Raw genomic sequence first — 22,866 nt, 5'->3', positions numbered from 1 at the left:
CTAGATGTTTTTTTTGTATGTTTGATAGAGTCTGAGTAATGAAAGTTCTCTGCAATAGCAGAAGTTGAATAAAGGAAACTATGGAAAGTTTTGAAACAATGCTAAAGCTTCTTAAATTTGGACAATACGACTTTTAATAAACGAAATTGAATTTTGAGTTCTGACCGCTTTTGATATTCTTGTAGTCTTGCCCTCATTATCAGTTTTTAAATTATTAAATTAGTCAATAATAACTTAGCTTGAGTTTTCTTTTCACTTGAATTCTTACCATAATTATGAAAGGGTCTTCAATTAAAATTGAATTAGTAGCATACCTTTTTAATTTTTCTCTGTTTGGGTTTTCACATTTTTTTGATAAAGTGGTCCTTTACATGTTCAATTATCAAATTCGGATTTCTGAAAATTGAAAGTCGTTTTCTGAGGAGAAGTTTTCGATTTTCTGAAGGTTTTCAATTGAAAAACGAGGATGTTTAGTAAAAAATAACAAATTTTGAAATGATTTCTGTCCTCCAGTATTGTTCGTTGACTTACTTGTTTGCGGGTAGTTTTTAATGTGAGATTGCATCAAGTATTGCAAGTTTTACCACCAAACTTTTCAATGAAACTTGATTGCCATTTTATATTTTTTGTGTTTTTTTCAAGTATACGTATCTACATGAATTGACTACCGATTTAATAGAACAATGTTTAGCAAATTCCAAGGGCAAATGTACTCACCTCAATTGTGACTTGCCTCGTGATTTGAATATGGAGACTTCCTTATTTCTTCCTGTACTCACTTATATATCTTAATTGATAATACCAATTCTAACCGAAATTTTAAAGAAACTACTTTTCTTTTTAATGACATTAAACTTTGAGATTTCGTTTGAAACCGAACAAATGTGATATATTTGTTCACCTGACAAAACTTTTTTATGACTGGATTGCATGTTTGTCAGTTAATTTGGTTTTAGTGTAAATTCTCTTAAAATAAAGACTTTTGATCTCACTAGTATAAACTTTCTTTTTGTATGGGCGTCTGCCCTTTTTAAAAAATCTATCAATGCTAAAGTAAGAAAGTTTGAACTAATTCTTTGGAGGCCCTCTGTCTTGCCACAATGGCTAGAGAATCCAGACAAGTGGCTGAGCGTCTATTGTGAATGAGCGGGTTTAGAAAGTTTCTACGTCATCACATATTAGCGAGCCTGCTTGTGAGTTTTGAGTCTTACTGAGAGTCAGAAAACAAATCTTGAGTCACAAATGAGCTTCTTGTTATTGCGTAAGGACAATTTCACTATTTGGCAAACGGCGCCTGACTTATCAACACAATGATTTCAATGTTCCTTGTTTCCTAAAATCAATTTTTCATGCTCCCGTAATGAAAATTCATGGAAAAAATGAGTATTAAAACCTTTCGCCCCAACTTGAAATAATCAGCATCTTCATTTAAAAGCTTTTTCTGTTTTTTAGTCTGTACATAGCTGTTGCTTGTAGTTCTGATTGATTGAGTCAAAGTCTAAAAAATTTTCTACTCTTTATATTAATATAAAGAGTAGAAAATTTTTTAGAGTCCTACTCAATCAATCAGAACTACAAGCAACAGCTATGTACAGACTAAAAAACAGAGAGAAATGCTGTTGCATTTAAAGTAAATATTTAGCTCTGAGCAATATTCTATTTAAAATTTTCATGTTTTTTATTTCAAAAACTTTTACATATGACTCAATAACATGAATTGCAAAATGCCAAAAACGGTTTTATTTACAACAAATTTTGATATATTCATTCATTAATTAGGAAGATGTCTTCAAAAATTATGGAGAGAAACAGGTTGCTTCGACCTCACGTCCAAAATTTTAAGTCTGAAAGAAAGGCTTGAAATTGCATATCTTCTTTTGCAAAGGTTTCAGAATCACGTTTTTTTAAAAAAACTCGAAATTTAATTTAATTGATTGCACTTATTGTAATGACGCAAATGATCGAAATGGTTATTTCTTACTCACTAATAATCAGTTTTTCATTAATATTTTAACTACGGTTTCATACCTTGAAAATTTGATGAGAAATCAAGCTGACGCACATGTTAAGCGAAAAAAAGCTCCAACCATATTCACTGTGACTAATAAAAAACAGAGCCTCACAATTATTTGATTCACTTCGAAGCTTTTCTCAAGATGCTAGTTGAACTCTCAGATTCAGAGGAAAATTAGCTTTTAGTTATTTATCATAACTCTAAAAAATCTTGTCAAAATACACTTAAAGATTGCAAATAAATTCAAAAATTTTTGTAATATTAAATAAAGCAGCTGCAAAAAATTGTCGAAGTATTCAAAAATCAAGTCGAATTTGTGTAATTTTTGTTTAACCAATCAATAATTTGTACAATCATCCTACAATTTTTCAAAATATTTTGAAATCAATATATTATACCATTCTGAAAAATATCACAAGCGGTAAATTTTTGCCGAATTTTTATTCTCAAAAACGATGACTTTAAACGTTTAATCGCTTGCCAGACTACTTGCAAACTCTCCCTATAATTTACTTGCACAACCCTCCCTTAAAATTTTTTTTGCTTCGACTCTCCAGTATCCTCTAATTGACATTCCAAAAAACTTTCGAGCGCTTTAACTAAAAATTCCAAAAGTTTTGTAGCAAATTATCTTTTCCTGCTTTGTGTCCCCGTCAATTGGCTTTCAAAAAATATTTTCGAATAAAATTGGGACTGTGGCTATCATAGTTCTTTGACGAAGTGCAGAAAGAGCAAGTAATCCTAGTTTTGTATCAAATCAAAAAACTGAAAAAACGTTAAAAAATCTGGCAGCAACAACTGGCAGTCATTTTTCTTCAACAAATTTTTAACTGTTGATCAATGGATAAAGTCATTATATCAATGATGCGTTATTGAGATTGAATTTTAAAATTTTCTTGCGTACATACAAAATGTTGTAATTTTTTTTGAATTTTGAAAAGTAAATTAGGGCAATGTTACCAAAAGGGACGTTCAATCAAATTTTTTTTATTCCATGTTTAAATTTCACTACCGAATACCCTACAACGGATTGCGAACAATATGAATTTGACGCTTTTAATTGCTTCTGAATTTTTGGTGCGCGAAACATTCCCTCTTGCCATTACCACTCCGACGTTTTATAAAAGAAAAATTTTACTAACACATTATGCTTTTTTGGGAGTATAATGAAGACATCAAGTCGTTTACAAAGTCAAAGAATCTTTCGGTTTGACAAAATCATATAAAAATCAAACATTTTAACAGTGCTATAATTCCAAGGATAACACTTTTTTATTTTGTTTTCTTTTTCTTTACTTAATTTAATTTCAAATGATTTTGTTTTTTTTTCAGAATTAAAATTTTTTTGTTAAACCTATAGTTTAAAATGTTTGCGTAAATTAAATAATTGAGTGATATTTTAAACTGTATTTTGTAAACTTATATTTATTCTACAAAAAATCACAAAGAATATAAATACGTTTGACAAGAAAAGAATTTTTTTAATATGCTTTCTTACCAATTTATAATGTACAAACTTTCAAAAAATTTATGATAGGGAGATCTTTAAGCGTGGGAGTTTAAACAGTGAATATTGTGAGATGAAATCAATATTTTTATAGTAAAGCATTGTGCAAATATTTTTTCTCGCCAGTATAAAGAGTAAGCATTCCGGTGAAAATCACACTGGCACTGACTGACTGACCAGACTTCATTGAGTTTCCTAAACTGATAAGCCGAGAATTGTTTCAGTTTATTTGGTCCATTTTATTTTTATGTTAGCTGAAAGCAGACGATGATGATAGATTGGTAAGTTTTAGGTTGAAATAAATAATAAAATCGTAAAATCTGTGCGCGGTATTAATGCTAAAATTGGTAAAATCTGTGCGCTTGGTCTTGGTTTTGATTTTCAAGTCATTGAGACTTGCTCGTAAGACTTCAGCCGGGAACTCAACATATCAAAATTGACTAATGAACACCACGCCATAAAAAAAAAACTTATATCATAATTTCTGATCCTTACGGGTGATTCGCGCTCACTAAGCTTGATTTTCACTTAGATGAGAATTTTCAAAATCTGATGAGCGATTAGATTTTGTTTTATGCGCTTAGCCACAAATCATAGTTAAACCGCTTTACTTTTTAATTTTTTTTCTATGTTGCGTGCTACAGCAATGTCGGGTTTTTACATTAGGACTAAGACCACACGCATAACACAGCATGTTTTTCTATCTTGCTGAGAAAACAACATTTTTGAGTTCAAAAAATTGAGAGAAAAAGCTCAAAATTGTCAAAAAGAGTGAAGAATGTTCCCAAAGATCGGAAAACGTCACTGGAACACGCCGGAGTTGATCATAAACTGCTACAAAAAGTCTTTAGGAGTATTGCCAAACGATATCTTAAAAACTGGAATTTTTCTCCTGAAAAACAGCATAAAAGTCAAATCAAAAACAAAACACATTTTTTTTGGATAGAAAAGTTGAATTAACATGCTCTAGAAGTTCTTTTATTCTTTTGACAGTCTGTAGTGTTTATTGATAAGACTAGTCTAAGCAGGTCCAGCGTTGGGATTGCTTGGGTTTTAAAAACGAGATTTCTTGAGAAATTCTACAGAATTCGGAAGAAAATGCATCTTGAATACATCATTTTTCAAAAAGGTATTGGTATTGTAAATAATTCAAATACTAATGGCTGTTTCATGCGGTAAAGTGGGCTGGCAATTCTAAAGTTGGAAGCACTTGAAGGTCATCTGAATCCAATGGCGGTTTTGAAGCAGCGAATCTGAAAAAGACAGAGTTTGGAGGCGGATTGGAAAATTGGAAAAAGTGCTGGAAATTTGAAACGATATTGATTCAAATGTCTGGTCGAGTTTAAATAAGCTAAATTCGATTGGTGCGTTACTAGAGGTCTGTTTTCAAATCAAGGTTTAATTTGTTTTGTTTTTCATGACGTCTCAAAAAATTAGTTACAAGAACTTGAACTGAAAAAAAATGATTAAGCCTTGATCTGCAGTTCACTGTTATTTTGACCAACGGAAATCAAGTAAATGTTCAAATATAGCTATACCTAAGGCAATTATTGCACAAAACTGTGGGCCATTGTTACTTTTATTAGCTCCAAAAGAAGGACCTAATCAATTGATTATTCTTAAAACAATGGTTTGCGTTAACATTTTGCGATTTTGTAAATTTTCTCTTTTAGTTTTCATTTTAGGGAAATGACTCATCTCCTGACCTATCTGGTGCCGTAAGTATTTTTTCTATGGAAATAGGTTGTTTTAGTAAAATTTAGGTTTCGAGTAGTACGTGTTGTGCATTTGTTGCTATCCTCCAGTATTCATTAGAAAGCTATTTAGTGAAATCAAACTGGTGCGTATTGTGCGTTTCTTGCTTTATTCTCATTGAATCATGCCAAAGTGATTAGCAATTTACCATAGACTGCTGTTTATAATGCTTATTTGTGTTACTGTGAGCTAATTTCTAAAATTTTCACCACGTTCTGCAGCCTATTAAAAGGCAAAAATAGATAAATCGCCACCCAAGCTGGGGTGCGCGACCTAAGTCAGCTCTGATCAGACCTTGCAGACCAAAATCGGTTCTGATCAGTCAGACTTGAGTCGCTCACTGGGTGTACCAAACTGACTTGAATCACACACTGTGGGTGTCATACTACCTTGTGTCGTGCACTGGTGTGCCAGAGTCACTTCGGTCCGCACTGGGGGTACCCCGACTAACACTTTTAACTGTTGAAGTAGCAACAATCATTGGTTTATTGTATTTTTCAGAAAAAAAGACGCCCTCTTATGTATATGGTTTTTGTGTTCTTCAGTATGAAATCATTATTTCAAACAAGAAAAAAATTTTCAGCTCGACAGCAATTACCAAAGCTACGTCTTCAGCGTGGTCTTTAAACTTCGTCAAGTAAAATTGGGCAGTGCTCCTCAAAGAACATTACCCTTGAGGCTTAACTATGTCTTCTTTGATCGGGAGACTGGCGTTTTTTTAGTTGGACCTCTTGGTTCTGAGCAGACTTTCTAGACTCTGGAAAGGTTTATCAGACCTTTATGACTCAGGAAAGAGTTCAATTCAAACTATTAAGACCACACCACGTAGCTATCCAGATTTTATCATCAATGTATCCTTATTGTTTTGTTGTAGTGAACATATAATATATCACTAGTTGACTTACTCTGGAACAACATTGAGACATTGGCGGGACACTAGGAGTGAATGTAAAGATTCGTGAGTACTTTAAACATGATTTCTGAGTATCCCAAGGTGCAAATAAAAAAACCAATTGTACCACATAACTTAGAAGGCTCAAAGTGTCCTTAACAATAAATATCAAAATCAACTGTGATTAATACTGCTTTTTATAAAATCCTTTACACTTTGAATACACATATATTAAAACCACACAACGTGAGATAACCCGGGTTGATCCTGCAATTCAGAAAGTTAAAAAAACTACAGCTTCCTATCATATAGACTATGATAAGTTGTAATCCTAGAACTCTCATAAAATGAAAGTTGTATTTTAACAAATTTTGAGCGAAATCAAGAAAAGTGCTAATAAAAAGCGCAAATAAAATGTTTTAAAAAATGGTGAGAAAAGATCCGGAAATATTACTTTTCAGTGATACCGTATTTATGAAAGTTGTAGTCATAGAATTCAGTAAAAAAAACTGTTCTCCCTTGTAGTTTAAGAAGCTCATTAGGAATCACAAAAAACCAAGACTCTTTCAATACCTCCTGTTTGTTGTTATGCAGAAGTATTATCCATAGAACATCCTTTTATGGAAGAGTTGTAATCATAGAACTCTCATTATAGAAAAGTTATAGTAAAAAACTTTCATTTCTGAAAAATTCTTAGTCCTACCATTTTCTAAAGCTTTTTTGAATCTATGAAGTCTATGCTCCATATTATGACTGACATCTGATTACAATTTTTTGTCATCACAATCGTTAACACAATCGTTGGAATGATTGAAAAAAAAACTCAGTTTAAAAAGTTATTTCAATTATTTCGTACGAGAAGAAAAGGAAAACCATTTTTTCGTAGTAGATCTATGTCAAAAATCTTTGTTGATTTGAACTCTATTCACACTGGAAAGCTCGCCTACTCAGTTTTGTCACAATTGGGCAGCTCTTTGATTAGCTTGAAAAAATGCATTTGAAAAAATTTTTTCGTTTCTCGAATGAATTCAGAAAAAAATTACAACAGGCAATGCAGTATGCGTTCTATACATTTTAAGCGTTTTGCTCAGTACCAACCATCCCAAAAAATTTGACATTTTTGTCTTCCACAGGTGGAATTTTGCATCATTCCTAAAAACAAGCCCTTCTCCTTACCCTTCAAAGGCCAGGTCAGGCCGATTGTTCTATATGGGCAATTGGAACGTTACCAAGTCCCGATTGCTTCATTATTGGTCTTCATTTCACCAGGAAAACCTTTCATTGAGTTGACATTGCAGCATGTCCAGAATCTCGAAAATTACGACACGTTACGGAATTTTGGCGTTTTTCAAAATTTTCGATTAACATTTGCTCTAACTATGAATATTTAGTGAACCGGTAGTGGAATTCAACCATCTTCTCGAACTGTGTTTTATAATGAGATATTAGTGACACACTTAGAATGTATTTGTGGAGACCCAACTCGGGTAAATTTTGTTCACTAATAACTCATTTTTTGTTGTCTGGGTAGTAAACAATTTTTCACTTTTACAGGAAATCAGCAGGCGTGAACACAACGTACAGTATATACGTTCACGAAGAGAGACAATAAAAAAGCAAAGAGCCAGACCGAACGGGTTCAAATCACGACAAGAGCCAGCAGTACCATCAAAAGATCTCACAGAAACAATAAGCGATTCAACCTCCAAGGAAAGGGCAAAAAACAAGGATTGCCCGACACAAGAAGGATCTGCCGTTGAGACAGGTCACCTTTTCCAATCATGCGATTCTCAGGCACCGCTTATCATTTCTGCTGAAACAGGTACTATTGAAGTCCGAGAGTTAATTTGAGTGGTTCTCCAGCCGGTGATATGAAGTTGTTTTGTAACCTATTTTAGATACTTAAGGGTAATGCTTATTTGAAGGTAAAATGATTATATATAAAAGTGAATGTATGCGATAAACATAATCATTGTTGAAACTGAACTAGGATGAGGTGTCCGACCCAAGCCAGTTCTGATCAGACCATCCAGACCCAAAATCGCTCACTGGAGGTGTCAGAACGACCTGATTCTCGTAATCGGGGTGCACCTCCCCTTTGGCCGAAGCCGTAGGTATTTAGTCTACTGACCTTTAGAGGAATGAATTCCAAGCCAGAGTAAACTTGAGCCTCGGTGCGAAGACCATCTGGGGTCCAGCTCATTGAGGTGTTGTGTCCCAGAGCCTCAAGTCTCTATGTATCTCAACCATCTTTCGGGACAAGCAGAGCAAGTGTTGTCTGGGTACATGGGGTACATGGACTGACACTTTTAACTGTTTAAGTAGAAGTAATCATTGATACGATGTATTGTTTCCTGAAAAAATAGACGACAATATGTGTATATGCTTTTTAGGTTCTTTATTTTAAAAAAATAGTTCCGAATCAAGAAAAAAATTCAACTCAACAACAGTTACCAAAATTTAGACCTCAGCGCGGTCTTTAATGATAAAAAAGTAAAATTGTGAAGTTTTCATCGAAAAACAGTTCCATTCAGGGTTAATTATCTCGGGTTTTTTTTACGGAGTCGCCTTTTGGTTGGACCTCTTTATTCTAGACAGACTTTTCAGACTCCGGTAAAATTTCTGATTAGACAGTACAGACTATGGAAAAGAATCTGTTCAGACTATCCATATCATTACCAAAGAACTATCCAGACCCTAGACGACGCTATGATCAGGTTATCAAAACTCTGGATGGGTTCCTGAACCGACTATCCAGAGGGTAGGTAGTGCTTGCCGGCCTTGTGAAGTGGTCGCAGTTTACCAAACCCCCCCCCCCCCCGTGCGCGATCCAAATTGGTTTGATCAGTACTGGCTTGGGTCGGCTACGTCATCGCGGTGAGCTATCCATACATGTGGCAATTCGTAATTCATGCAACTGCAGTAGAGTTCTGTTAGTTTCTTATGTTAAGAAATACGTGCCCACAATTTTGTTCCCATTCCTTGATTTTATGAAGGCACGACGCCCCCTTCTGTGTCTAGTTTGGTCTGTATAAGTCATTTCTTTTACCCAAAATGTGGAACTTCTCCTCAAATAACAGTCTCATCATTGGGGGTTAATTATCTCGGGTATTTAGGGATTGGCATTTTCTGGTCGGACCTCGTTATATTAGGCAGACTTTCAAGACTCTGGTAAAATCTCTGATCACACCGTACAAACTGCGGAAAAGATTCTGCTCAGACAATGTAAACCATACTACGAAACTATCCAGACCATACACGAAGATATGATCAGACTATCAAAACTTTGGATGGGTCCTGATCTGACTATCCAGAACGTAGAGAGTGCTGCCAGACTCTGTGAAGTGGTCACAGTTTTCCCCTCCCCCGTTCGCGACCCAAGTTTGTCTGATCAGAGCTGGCTTGGTTCGGTCACGTCATCACGGGTGCAATGCTTACATGCGTCACTGTGTATTTCATGTTACTGCTGTATTTTTCTGTTAGTTTCCTCTGCCCAGTATCTCGTGGTCACAATCATGTTCCCGGTCCTTGAATTTATGAACAGAAGACACCCCCTTCTGCGTCTAGTTTGGTCTGTATATTATTTGTCTGGTCTGTATATTAGTATAGTTTGGTCTGTATATTATTCTGTATATTCTTTGTCTAGTTTGGTCTGTGTATTAGTATGGTCTGTCATTATTTGATCTTGGAGATAATTTCCTGAATACGATTTTGCTATACAATACGACCGAAATCTTCCTTGTCATTTAATGTGTGTTATAGTGATAAAATAAGGCTATATTATAGTTAACTTAAAACAACCATTCAGGTCCAGAAATCTATTTGATTCGAATTTCAGCTAGTAGACTTCCCAGATTATAATTGTTTTCAGTCCAGACCAAAAAACGGATTAAATAGCCCAGAAAAGGGATTAAATATGGTTTAGTAAATGGTCCCCTAGGTAGAATGTGTATTTTCCCGGTGCAAAAGTAATTTCATCTATTAATACATACGTTTTTTTAGAGATGAATCTTACAATAAAGCAGATGATGGACGAAAAATTATTTAACGTCTTTTTTCCTTTTACTGTAATTTGCAGGTTTTGCTCTCAGTCCTTGTTATTAAAATTTCATAAAATTTGATTTCGATTTCTTTTTCCAATCAAAGAATAGATAACCCGGAAATACTAAAAAAAGGATACCTTCGTTTGATCTGTTTGTTTTTTCATCGATGAACTGTTATTTTAAATTAAATTTTCATTTTTGTTTAAGTGCCAATAGTGAAAACTTTTTACAGAAAAGATAGTAAGATCTTAATCACAGATCTTAACAGCAAAAAACGAAGCTGATCGAAATTTACTCCCAAATTACATTTTTTGATGTATCCCCCAAAATTAAGTGACTATAGAATTTTAAAAAAATATTATAAGGCTGTGCCGGTTGATTTTCTCTGTCGGAAAAACTAATAAGAATCATCATCAATATGAATTTCGAACAAATGGCTGAATTTTCAGCAGGCACTGAAATATGAGTGCACATAGAGAAACTGAAGAGTGTCGGCATAAAAGAAAACACTTTGAAATAGTGCAAAACGAGACCTGAAATGCGTTAAAAAACCATCAGAAAAAGGAGTTTAAATACCAGAGCACTTAAAAACGCAACGACACGAATGAAAGATTTATTGATATAAAGCTTAAGTTTGATGAAGTTTTGAAAACGATGCGCATGTAAATGCGCTAACACTTGATGATCTTTACGCTCATTCAGCAAGTTTGAGTAGATTAATCTATTTTTTTTTACAATTTTTGGCGTTTTCATCGGATTTCCATATAAATGGATGCTGACACTCCGATGCACATTACTTGAAGACAGAAAAAGTGAACACAAAACAAACCATAGATTTTACATTGTACATTGTTTTTAATGTAACACAATCGCTAGTAGTAAAACTTTAATACAAAAAACTAGAGCGGAAAATTGTGACCCAAAAGATGCATTTCGACCTAAATATTTTAACAGAAATTATTTCGGTCGAAATTTGATTATAAATTACAACTTTTGATATGTTTGCTATCAGAGTTGTAAAAAATTAAGAAATAGCAGTACCAGCTGATCGTCAATCATAGAAAACCGATAAAAGCAAAAAAAATTGATTTATTTTTCAGAAATCATTACGTCTTTAAAATTTGCACCAGTTGTTACAAGAAAAAGTACTATATTTGTTTACAGAAAATTCTTCTGCTCTCAAAAATGAGAACGTTGTTTAGATACAAAATGGCAACAAGTTGCAGCAACTAATTTATACAAAAACTGAGCTCTACAGTTGTTTCATTTTGCTGGCCATCACTTAATAAATTAATTTTTCCAATGGCCTGAGTCACCACTTCTTAGTAATCATACTAAGATGATATATGATATACAATAAGTCATAGACTATATCTTAGTATGATCTTAATAAGATTTCCTTTTTTTTCATATATGACTTTGTATGATTTTTAAGAAGTCATAAATGATCTTTGCATTAAAATCAAGAAACCATAAGCAATGACGTTTGCTGAAACATCGGACAAGCATATATGATTTTTCTTGAAGTACTGAGAAATCATATATGGTCTTTATTAATTTTCCATTTGTGTTGATTTGAACAGCAAAAGATGGACTGCATCTACTTCAGCAGAGAACAATATTATTTCACCATGAAAACACCTCTGTCATTGCCTTTTTTAAAAAATGTTTTTATTGAATCCATGAATAAAAAAAGCGAGGTGAGAAAACTCAATCGGTCCCTCGACATAAAAAACTTATGGTTGCTTTTTTTCATGTGTCAGTCTCATTCATTCTGTAATTATAATTTTTCCTAGGAAAAAAACAATAAAGTTGGAATACATGTTGATAAAGAAGTTAGATCCCGATTAAATGTCTGATTGAAATATGCTGCAAATAAGAATTTTTGATTTATCGTCCAACGCCTGATGCTTCTTCGCTCTGACTGAGATGGTTGTTGACTCAATACCTTCTGGATCAGTCTATACTGCAATCAAAATGAGTAAGATGGTTCGTTGTTGGTCTCTCTTTTCTTGGCTGATATTGATTTAAAACAATGACACAAAAAACTGAGAATATGCAAAGCTGATGGAGTTTTTTTGATAAACAGGCATATGTAGCTCTCCTAAAAAATTAGTAAAAAGTGACGGTATTCGCATTTTGCCGAATGCCATTATAACCAATAACATTATACCCAATGTCATTGTACCCAATAACAGTTTACCTAGTGCCTTTTGACTTTTTTGTTTAATGATCCGATAGCGAAGTTTGCAGCGCTTTTACAAGGATGTTTCTATATTTTTAAGCGGACAATATAATCCCACGTTCGATTGTGATTAGTTTCATATCAAGTTGATATGTCGGCTAAACAAAATGCTAGGCTATGTAGAATGAATTTGAGCATAACGACATTGGGTGTAATGATATTGACTAAATGGTCCTGACTCCCTAGTGAGAAGCGAAAAACATTTTTTTTATATTTGGTGGAATTTGTTAGTGAGCTTTTTCCTACCATTCTAATTCGTTTTTCAGGGTAGCATTTAAAAGTTTTCCACAAATTCTTTCACCCATTTGCTCAATTTTCGCTCATTTTAGGTCACTTTCTCTCATAAATTTTTTATTTGGGGGTGATCAGACTTATATGTAGTGATCCATTTATTCTCTGATCAGACTCAATTGCTCATGAACACTTCTGAGCATAAGCTTGTAATTTCAGTTCCCCCTAGTTCAAAACTAATCCCAAATTTGCAAAAATTTGCAAATTTTTGCTTGATAATGCCAAATTTGCAAATTATTTCTTCACAAGATCAATTTTGCAAAATTTTGCAAAAATATAATTTTTTTCAAAAGTTTGCAAACGATATATCGAGTTCGTTCCAGTCGAGCTCTGTTTAATTTAGCAATGTGCGTTATTTCCCTAACCATTTTTCGGAGAATGCTTAATTCAATTGAAAAATGTATAAAGTACAACCTCTAAACGATATTTGTGGTAAAATCACACGGGCAGCTCCGAACGATAAGGGACAAAAATATTCAGACCGGTTTGCAAATATTTGTAAAATTAATGCATCATTTTACAAAGTTTTACAAATTTCTTCATAAATAATTGCAAATTTGACATTAAGTTAAAACTAGGACAGGCAAAAATTTTCGACCAAGAAAGTATCAGTCATGCGCTCGAGTGAAAATTGCATCCGTCTTTGAGCCGTATTCTGTCAGAGGTAGTAAAAAAATTTCGTTTTTTGTTCAAACATAAATTTTGTGTTTGCATTCAGAAGACAGACCAAATTCAATGGATTACGCAACTTGTTTTGAGGAAGAGGATGAAATTGACATTGACGGTGCAGTCAACATTTTCATAGATGAAGATGATGACGTCACGTGTGATAGCCTGGATGTTCACGAATCCTCAATTGTTGGACTTCCAGTTACGGCCATCCAATCTGCTGAAGAACAATCTCTGTGTAAAAATTATGGCACAGGTAATCCTGCTATATTGATTGATCTAATTTTTTTCCCAAGACTCACACCCATTTTTTGTTATCAATCCACATTGGATAATACTGATTTTTTAAGTTTTCGATTATTAGAAAGAGTTGTTGGGATTTTGCCGGAAAGCTATTTCCATATGTCTGAATCCATAAGAGTTCAACTGATTTTTAATATCAACATAGTGACAAAAAAGAAAGAATAAAAAAAATGGTGCATCATAAATAAAAGAATAAATAAACCCGGTTCATCAATAAATTATACAAGTTGACATAAGCAGCAGTAGCGACTTTAACCATTGTTTGTTTACAGACAATCTGTCAGTGCAACATTGATCCACAGTATATAAACCACCAGTTTTTATAACCAGCAGGTTAACAAAACAAAAATTTAAGATGGCCTATCAGGAGTGATTAATTTTCTATTTGAAGCATACGCGCCGAAAAAACCATTTGGTAAAAAATGCTAATTTACTCTTCTAGGGCCAGTACTTAATTGAGGGAGATTCTGCCCTCTCAGATTTAGGTAACAATCACACTAATAAAAAGAAAGAAAGCACATAAGGTTGCAAATAAGGTTTACATGAAACTTTTTTGAACAATTTTGAACCAGATTTTGTAATACAAATTAGTTTTTGTATGAATTGAACAAATGTGAGTGGTATTAGCACTCTTTAAAACCACAATTCAAAAAATGAATTTTTGTTGCATTTTTAGCCACTTGTTATATTTTGCGGCGGGATATATTTCCTATTCAGCCAAAAATGGCGGAATTTATTTCCTATTCCCTCAAAAAAATGGCGGAATTTGTTTTCTATTCTGCCAAAAAATGGCGGAGTTTGTTTCCTATTCCGCATTTTTTGCAATTAAATCGGTTACATGACAATATACCCAATGCCATTCCACCCAATGCCAAAATACCCAATGCCAAAATACCCAATGCCATTCTACCCAATGCCAAAATACCCAATGCCATTATACCCAATATGCCAATATACCCAATGCCGAAATACCCAATGCCAGTATGCCCAATCGTAATAATAACAATAATCATTTTGATGCTAACTTTGATAAAGAATGCTCATCTTAAGTTCAAAGGCGAATTGGTATGGCCTAATTGTGCTCTAAAAAGAAATGACGTCAACTTTTAGACCGCTTGCACAGAAAAACTTAAAAGAGAACAAACAATTTTGACAATTCAAATGCCGCTTTTAGGTTAAACCGCCTTTTAGGTCAAACCGACTTTTAGGTTAAACCGCCTTTTAGGTCAAATCGCCTCTTAGGTTAAATTTGTTTAAACTTAACACATAAAAGATAATACAAAATATCACTGTAAACATCAAAGCGGAATTGGCGCAGCGGTTAATGCATGCAACAAAAAACAGGGCGGTGGTTCGAATTCCGGCGCTAAAAAAGTTTTCACGAAAAGTTAAAAGTTTACATATAAAGAGATTGGAAACTAAAAAACTGGGAAGAAGTCAGGAAAAACTGCCGATACCAGCTATGGAGGGCGTTGAGAGTGGATGGGGGATAGAATGTAGAAAAGTACCCAACACAGAATTTCTAGTGTCAAATTATCAGCTCTCTAGCTCTTCTAGTTTTTGAGTAAATTTTTTTTTACAAAAAAGTTATTCAATAACACAACCAAACGTACAACTAACAATTATAAAAGCTCAGGAATGTGTATAGTAAGTAAGTGAACGCAAATATGGGACAATATCATCAGTTTTAAAGTTTTTTGTAATATTTTTGACGTTTTCATTCAGACCTCTGTACTTTTTTCGGCTCTTAATCTCCTTTCCGCTTAAAGCTTTGATAATGTTGAACTTTTGGTTAGCGGCATCGAGTGATATCTTCTCTAGAAAAGTCCAAATGCAGGGATGGTTGCCTTGAAAAAGGGATAAAACGCCCAAATGCCAGCATTCAACTGCATTTGTTGTTCTTGCTAAGCCTTCAGCTGCATCTTTTTTGTGGTTCCAGAGTGCCAAAGGGTATTGAGGTTCTCTTTTGATCCGGTCAGTTTTTCCACCTCGGATATACGTCCTCTGAAAGTAGGAAGTTAGGTCGTCTATCATCTGCAAATACTCTGTGTCTATTATAGCAATTTCACAGACATCCTATTTTTCCTCAATTACAAGATAGAAAGAGGCCGATACCATTGACTCAGGGACGAAACCGAGTACAGGAATCATTCGCAATGTCAATGCTAGTTCCGGGTTGTTTTTACAAACCTTTTTCAGACCGAGTTCGCATATCTTCCTGTTAAAACTTTGACACAAGTGAAAGTAGCAGCCTTTTATCTCACTTTCTGGATATTATTCTGAGAAGATATTGATTGCTGCTTTTTCAAAATCCAGTAGAATTTTTTGGGCGAAACTCCCGAAAGTTGATTCAAGCCAACAAGAAGCTTCCGATAGGAGTTCTGTCTTTTGTTGCTAAGTAGAGCATAAATACAAGGTGGATAAAATCCTCCAATCTGAATATGAATGGTGTATAAATGGTAAAATTGAATGGGACATACTTTGAAAGTTCCGTCACAGAGCCAAAGCGCATTGTTTGTTTTCAAGGATTCTAGATATTCTTGTGTTCCAAAAATCAGCATTCTCTTGTTGTCAGTTGTTCCCCTGTCTTAAAGGCAGAATTCTTTAAACTTGGTGGGCACTTCGAAATGTCTGTCTGTAATTGGCGGCTCCTGTAAGTTCTCGGATGCTTTTTGGCGGTTTAGTGTCAGTTTTATAGCCGATCTGGTCGGCAAAGACAGCTGCGTTGCAATATCGACCCGATTGGTAACAGACTGCTGGCAATTATCATGTTATTTACTGGGTTCTGTTCCGTTGTCGCTGTCTCCTTCATTTGACCAATAATCTGTTTCGCTTGTATATGTCCTGAAACATATTCTTGGTTGTACTCGTTTTTCTTGGATAGTATTTGTTTTCAAGTGGTAATGGCTGTAACTTTACATTTATAAGAGCTCCATTTTGAGCATTTCCAATGCGTAGTAGTTTTTGTTTCTAACTTCTTTTGAAACTCATGTCCATCAAGGATTAATGTTAATCGATTCTGCTGAGACGTACCCCAAGTTAATTCGCTCATGTTTGGCGTCTATATTTGGCCAAGTTTAATGACTAGAATAACGCGTCAATTTCTTCGAACAATTCAGTTTCTGTGATAATTTTGCGTATTGTTTACTTAAATTGCGTCTAATTAGTCAATTTGAACTTAATGGTAGACTGGTCTTCTAATTGTGGGATTAATTAATTTTTCTCATTGGGTATTTTGGCACATTGGGTATTTTGGAATTGGTTATTATGGCATTGGGTATTATGGTATTGGGTATATTGTCCTGACACCATTTAAATCAATTAAACTGTTTTTTTTTATAATTTTGTTTGGCACTTACTGATTTTTCGTGTTTGCGAAAGAGACACTCTTATCAGTCTTATTATCAGTTGATTTTAAGTAACTATTCAGAGACCTCAAAAAATCCTATTCGCTACCAGATTTGTGGTGATATGCAAAAATAAAACCGGTAGAAGGATTGGTGTGTACAAAAAACAAACTGTGTAAGAAAACGCGAATTAAAAGTAATTAAGTCATTTTACTGCTTTTACGAGAAGTTCAATCCAATATATAGAGCAGTGTTACAAATTTAAAATCGGAAGCTATCCTGTCATTAGTATTTTTTGGCTTTTTCTTGGAATACTTTTGACGAGACACGAAAAAATTGTGCAAAAATTGAGTTTGTTCTTTTCACAAAAATAGTAGATAGTTTCATGGGTTAAGATTCAGTAAAATTTTTGCGCCCAAATACGAGAGATTGATTTTTTCAGTGGAGTTACAAAAAATGTAAGGTCATTTCGATGATTTTTCTCACATTTGTCGTCCAAAAAGTCGCTGCTAATTAGTTCCTGCATTCGATCGATAAATATTATTTCGAAATCCTTAAAATAAAGAGTCAATGGAGTCAATGAAGCTTTGAACTTCTATTTTTTTTAAAAAAAAAGTTGATCTCAGTGTTCCACTTATTCGATTAGTTTTTTGTCTCTGTAATGCAGAAACTTCTGACAACTGTTTCATTGAGCAAAAATAAATATGTAGCCGGCAAATCATCCATTTACATACCATACTCCAGAAGACAGAACACAAGCAATCTTAGTAGGAAATGATATTTATGCTCAGTTGGTCAGGCATGTTCGATCACCGTAGAATCGTCAACGTAGAAATCGTCAATATGCCGGGTCTTGATTGTAAGAAAGCTTCGGTATGTTCGGTTTCGAACAATTTGGTGTTCTAACAAACTAGCGATTTCCTACCTTTGAAACCAAGCATGCCCACAATTTCTTACGTTTAAAAAGTGAACATACGAACGATGCCGAAGAAAAAAATCATAAGGTGCTTTCGCCAATTTTTTTCTATTTAAAACCGAACATTCTGACGTTTTTCTTATGTTTTAAAACGGTCTTGGGTCCGGACAAGGGTAATTCTGATAAATCAATTTATCTACCAAAACTTCTACCGACTTTCTTTGCTCTTTCGACTGTTTTGTGATATCAAACTTTAAGTGTTTTTCATAACATTTCATACAATTACTGAGGCGTATATGATGTACCAAATTCAGATTGCAGAAAAAAACTCTATATTTTTAAATTTATCAATGAATACGCGGTATTCCGGACATATGCATCAGAATGCCTGAAAATGAAGGCATGATGAAAGCTTATGTGGGTCGAAATGTCACTTTGTCTATATCTTTACTTGCTTTAGTAATGACAGACCAATCAAATCAGCAGTCGTTACCCAACAGAATTCACGTTTCTGGGCAAGCGCTTGTGTCTAAAGACCCGCAACTGAGTCTAGTAATGCGACCAATCACAGACCAAAATGGACTGGAAACACGGCAAGACGAAACTACTTTGCTCAAACATAGAGCACCGCGTTTTTCACTGTCTCTGTTCTCGACCAGGTGAGAAAGAATACTTGAAAACGAGTTCGAAAGTCGCTAAGGAGGTCAACTCTTATCGTATCTGGATTTCGAATGGATTAGGTTGATAAGGACTCAATTTTCGTCTAGATCTGATTAGTAACGCTCTCATTACCAAATGAGTCTCAGAGCTTTTCAGCACTGAAGCAGCACTTTCGTAGCGTAAAATTTAATTCACTTCTGAAACATTGCATCTCCAGAATATTTTACGTTCTTTTATGTGCAGTTTTTCTTCATTATGATTATTTTGAGGTCATAGAGATCGCCCAGACTAAACTTATCCTGTATACTCTGAAAATTACTGATAACCCAAAATTTTGCTAACTAAATGTTACAAGTAACGACGCGGGAGTTCGAGTTGCATATAAAGCAAACCTTGTTGGCGGCAGTTAAGTTGAACATAATATTTTTCATGCAGTAAATTTTACGCAAAAATCCAGACTGGTCAGTGTAAATTGGGACATGAACAGAGTACTGGCCAACCAAAAAAAAAGAATGTCTCTAGAATGATTCAGCGCTCATTTGATCTGCCACCAACCTCTGAGAAAATCTATCGATTCTATATCTTATTCATCATCTTTCACTCAGCGACCAAAAATTTTCTAAAAATTGTTAAACATTTTCGAAAAAAGAGGCAAACGTTATCCAGAGTGTAAGCAGTTGGTAATCGTTTTGCAAAAGATCCAATATTCACACCACGTCAATTTTTTTTTATTTCAAGCCCCTTTTTCTATGTAAAATAAGATGGCTCTTGCGAGTCTGTGAGTAGCTCAGTATGTTCCACTATACCGCTCAAGGTTGCAAAAAACGACCATTAATTTCTCTCAGAGCAATCGTTGGGAGTATCCGACAGCAGCTTATAATTGCACAGCTTGAAACAAAAATATGTCGTTTTTTTTGGTAGACAAAAGCCAAAACTCTAACACATTCTATGAATATGAATTTAGAAGAATTTGAAAGGCACAGACACAGACAAACCATACAAACATACACAACACAGGCATTAAATTTGGGTTGAAAGTCACAGACACAGACAAACCATACAAACATACACAACACAGACACAAAAATTAACCCCAACACAAAAAAAAGCTTTTTTGGCGACTCATCTTTACTTAAGGTTTGGCGCCGTTATTTAGGTCTTCTTAGTTTTTTCTAAATAAATAGGTGTTGAATTTTGGGGAAAATTGTATCGGTAAAAGTAATTTTGCCTCTAAACCTTGAATAGTCAGATTTATAAACCCAAAATTTGATTTGGAACACATGATATAGATGGTTGCAAATTGCAACAGATAAAAACAGATTTTACTATTTTCATAAGATTTCTATTAGTTTTTGCTCTTTGCCTCTTTTTGTGTCTATCGTTTAAAGGGGGTTACTCTCTCTGAATAACTCTCTGTTTCTCTGTCTCCAATTCTTTGTCTATTTTTCCATTTTTACACGCACACAAAGTACATACTGCACACACACGCACATGCATAATACACACAAAAACCACGAAAACGCACCCATATACAAATAGACACACGAAAACAAGCCCCGATACAAGAGAAAAATATTTTTAGGAATTTATCCTTTTAGGAATTAATCGTTACGCAAGTTCATCACCATTTCTTTATGTCTTCGTTGCTTTTTTGGAAAAAATAGGTGATTACTTCTTTGGCAACAGTTTTAGTAATTGAAAAATTGAGGCGAAAAATTGACATCAATTTTTTGAAGTTTTTCCAAAAGTTTTGTCAATTTGATGCTTCTTGATCATAATGGACCAAAGCGTTCTTTTGAAAAACTACAAGTGGTTTAACAGCTAGATTTGAATCAAGAAATTTGGTTTTGAAGATAGTTTTCCTAATATTTATTGATTTCTGTCAGTTTTTTCTTTATTTTTTTTCTTGTGTATAACTTTTAAGGGATATTAAACATTGTCTTTAAAGGCTCCTGATTCAACGCATTGTGGGACATCGGTTGTCGTAAATTTCAAGTATGTTTTTTTTAACTCTTTGGAGTATTTTAAAAGAATTAGTAAATTTTGAATCTTTATTTTGAAGTCAATAAGAAAAGAAAATTTTCTTTTTTCGTCTTTCAAAAGAAAACATTGGAGGAGTGTCACAACCAAAATCAATTTACAGAAACACACACATAGTGGAAAAGATGAATTCGAAGAACAATTTCATAACACACATAAATGAAAATTATTTTCTTCTAATTTTCAGAAACAAATGAACCTTTGTATTAGGTTTCTCAATCTGAAGATCAAACAAATCTGTAACTATCAATGTTTCCTGTTTGGCATTTACTATAGCAGTTTGTTTCGAACAATTTGCTCTGACAGTATAAAAAATCAATTAAAAGCGATAAGAAAAATTTTCCACCTATACTTTTCAATAATGTGATTTGTTCACATAATGTTCATTCCAATAAACTAGTTTTCTATGTGATCTCTGTTTTGACATATTGACGTGAAGGTTCTGAAGAATTAGAAAGAAGTTTGTGCAACAACAACTCTTGAACTTAGAAAAAAAACACAATTCTTTTTGCTTCAGGTTTTACACTTTCTTTTTTTTGCAATTATGAGAGATCTAAAATCTGAAGTTTTCTTTGTATCTAACCGATAAAGATTTACATTGGTTGCTACAAAGTTGTTGATCAGTCAAAAACAGCAAGATTAAAAAAATACAAAATTTTGAAAAAATATAGTTTTTTTGTAATTTTTTTGTCAAATAGCGTAAATGGTGAATGTTTAGGCTTGAAACTGTAAAAAAATTACTCTTGGCAATGGAAACTCTATTTAATCTAACAAGTTTTATAATAATAAATTTATCCGTTTGCTTTTCATTACGTCGCCAATCCTACAAATTCAGAAATTCAGAAGAGTCCGCGTGTGCGAACACGAGTGACGACATTTTGTCACCCATTCTCGCGTCGGAGAACAATTTTTAAAGTTTAGACAACAGTGAGAATAAATAAGGGGACAATCCTTGCAAAATTCCTTCCCTGATCTTGTAAAGATTACTTTTTATGTCATAAATGTTCGCAATTTGTGAGCAGGGATATTGTCATTAAGATCCGCAATTTTGAGCATACTTTTTCTTTCGAGTGGTAAATTTTAACTCTTGTTACATATTCGTGGACAATAAGAAACTAACACATACAAGCCCAACTTTTCTATAGATCAAACCAATGTTTTCTCACACAAAACTTAGTTGTGTTGGGGGTCTAATCAGGCCCAACCACTGTGAAAATTTGTTTCTCAAGGCTTCATTTCTCTAGCCAAGTATACGTTGAACAAGTAAAGCTTCTTGTCAAGCTATGTCAAGCATATCTTATGCTCAATTTACATTAGGTTGTTCTCTCTCAACATTCTAACAAGTTGAGTCTAATTCTTTTCATATATAAAATTGATGCTTTTTAATGATTCTGGGTGAATTTTGAAAATCGGAACAGAAATTTCACGCCAGATGCCAAACTGGAAAATGGAGGAAGTGTAAGTTTATGCAAGTTTCCAGCTAAGTATAGCCAAAATTTCCAGAATAAGTATGAATATCTAACAAGAGGAGAGATATCCTATTAATCTTCACCGTTATAAAGATCAGAAAAATTCATTTATACTGGAATAAAATTCACTCATTATTTAACATACTGTTTCAGGATTCGTGGTCTCGACCACGAGGGCAAAATGGCAGCTTGCTTTTTCCTTATCGGATCCGCATTTCTCATTCTCACGATACCAGACCTCATCTTACACCTTCTGGACTCCATGTTGGACGAAACAAACCAGAAATGGGTCTCAAACTTTGTCTGGATGCAAACTGTCACACAGACACTGTTTTGTATCAATTTTTCAGTCAATCCTCTCATTTACTATCACGTGAACGGATTTTTCAGAACTAAAGTTAGATATTTATTGTCAATGAACAGCATAAACTCTATCGAAATTGCATCTTGATGTCTTTTGTTCTTCAATGGTTAAATTAAAGATGAAATTAATATTTTCTTTAGAAGTTTTCTTACCACTATATAACACAAGGTATGTAAGTTGTTATTAAAATAGTTTCTGACGCCATTGTAAGAACTTTTGACTGCCAAACCTACCTGGTTTCAACTCCGAATCGGAATCATCATTACAGTCAATTGCTATTTACATATTAGAATGTGAGCTATTGAGGCAAAGCTCATCAAATTTCCGGTCAGCAAAACTTGAAAAGGGTTT

General features: G+C 34.0%; 1 protein-coding gene across 3 annotated transcripts in view; it reads left to right on the top strand.

The window, feature by feature from the left end:
* The window catches only part of LOC142335075 (uncharacterized), a 33,422-nt gene extending 10,791 nt beyond the window's left edge, over window positions 1–22,631 (top strand). The window contains exons 2-6 of one of the 3 annotated variants that reach the window (XM_075383412.1): window positions 5,207–5,239; window positions 7,723–7,990; window positions 13,466–13,672; window positions 18,443–18,641; window positions 22,305–22,631. In XM_075383412.1, the coding sequence (XP_075239527.1) occupies window positions 5,207–5,239; window positions 7,723–7,990; window positions 13,466–13,672; window positions 18,443–18,641; window positions 22,305–22,602 (1,005 nt within the window). In that variant the 3' untranslated portion in view covers window positions 22,603–22,631. Of the gene's footprint in view, window positions 1–5,206; window positions 5,240–5,419; window positions 5,461–7,722; window positions 7,991–13,465; window positions 13,673–18,442; window positions 18,642–22,304 lie in introns of those variants that run through there. The other 2 variants (XM_075383414.1, XM_075383413.1) reach the window with 2 other exon arrangements.
* The last annotated feature ends 235 nt before the right edge of the window (window positions 22,632–22,866 follow it).

Source organism: Convolutriloba macropyga, chromosome 2 (genome assembly GCF_964194025.1).
Source record: "Convolutriloba macropyga chromosome 2, txConMacr16.3, whole genome shotgun sequence".
Classification (NCBI taxonomy): domain Eukaryota; kingdom Metazoa; phylum Xenacoelomorpha; order Acoela; family Convolutidae; genus Convolutriloba; species Convolutriloba macropyga.
Note: the sequence above shows the minus strand (reverse complement) of the source record. Positions and strands in the feature narration are given on the sequence as shown.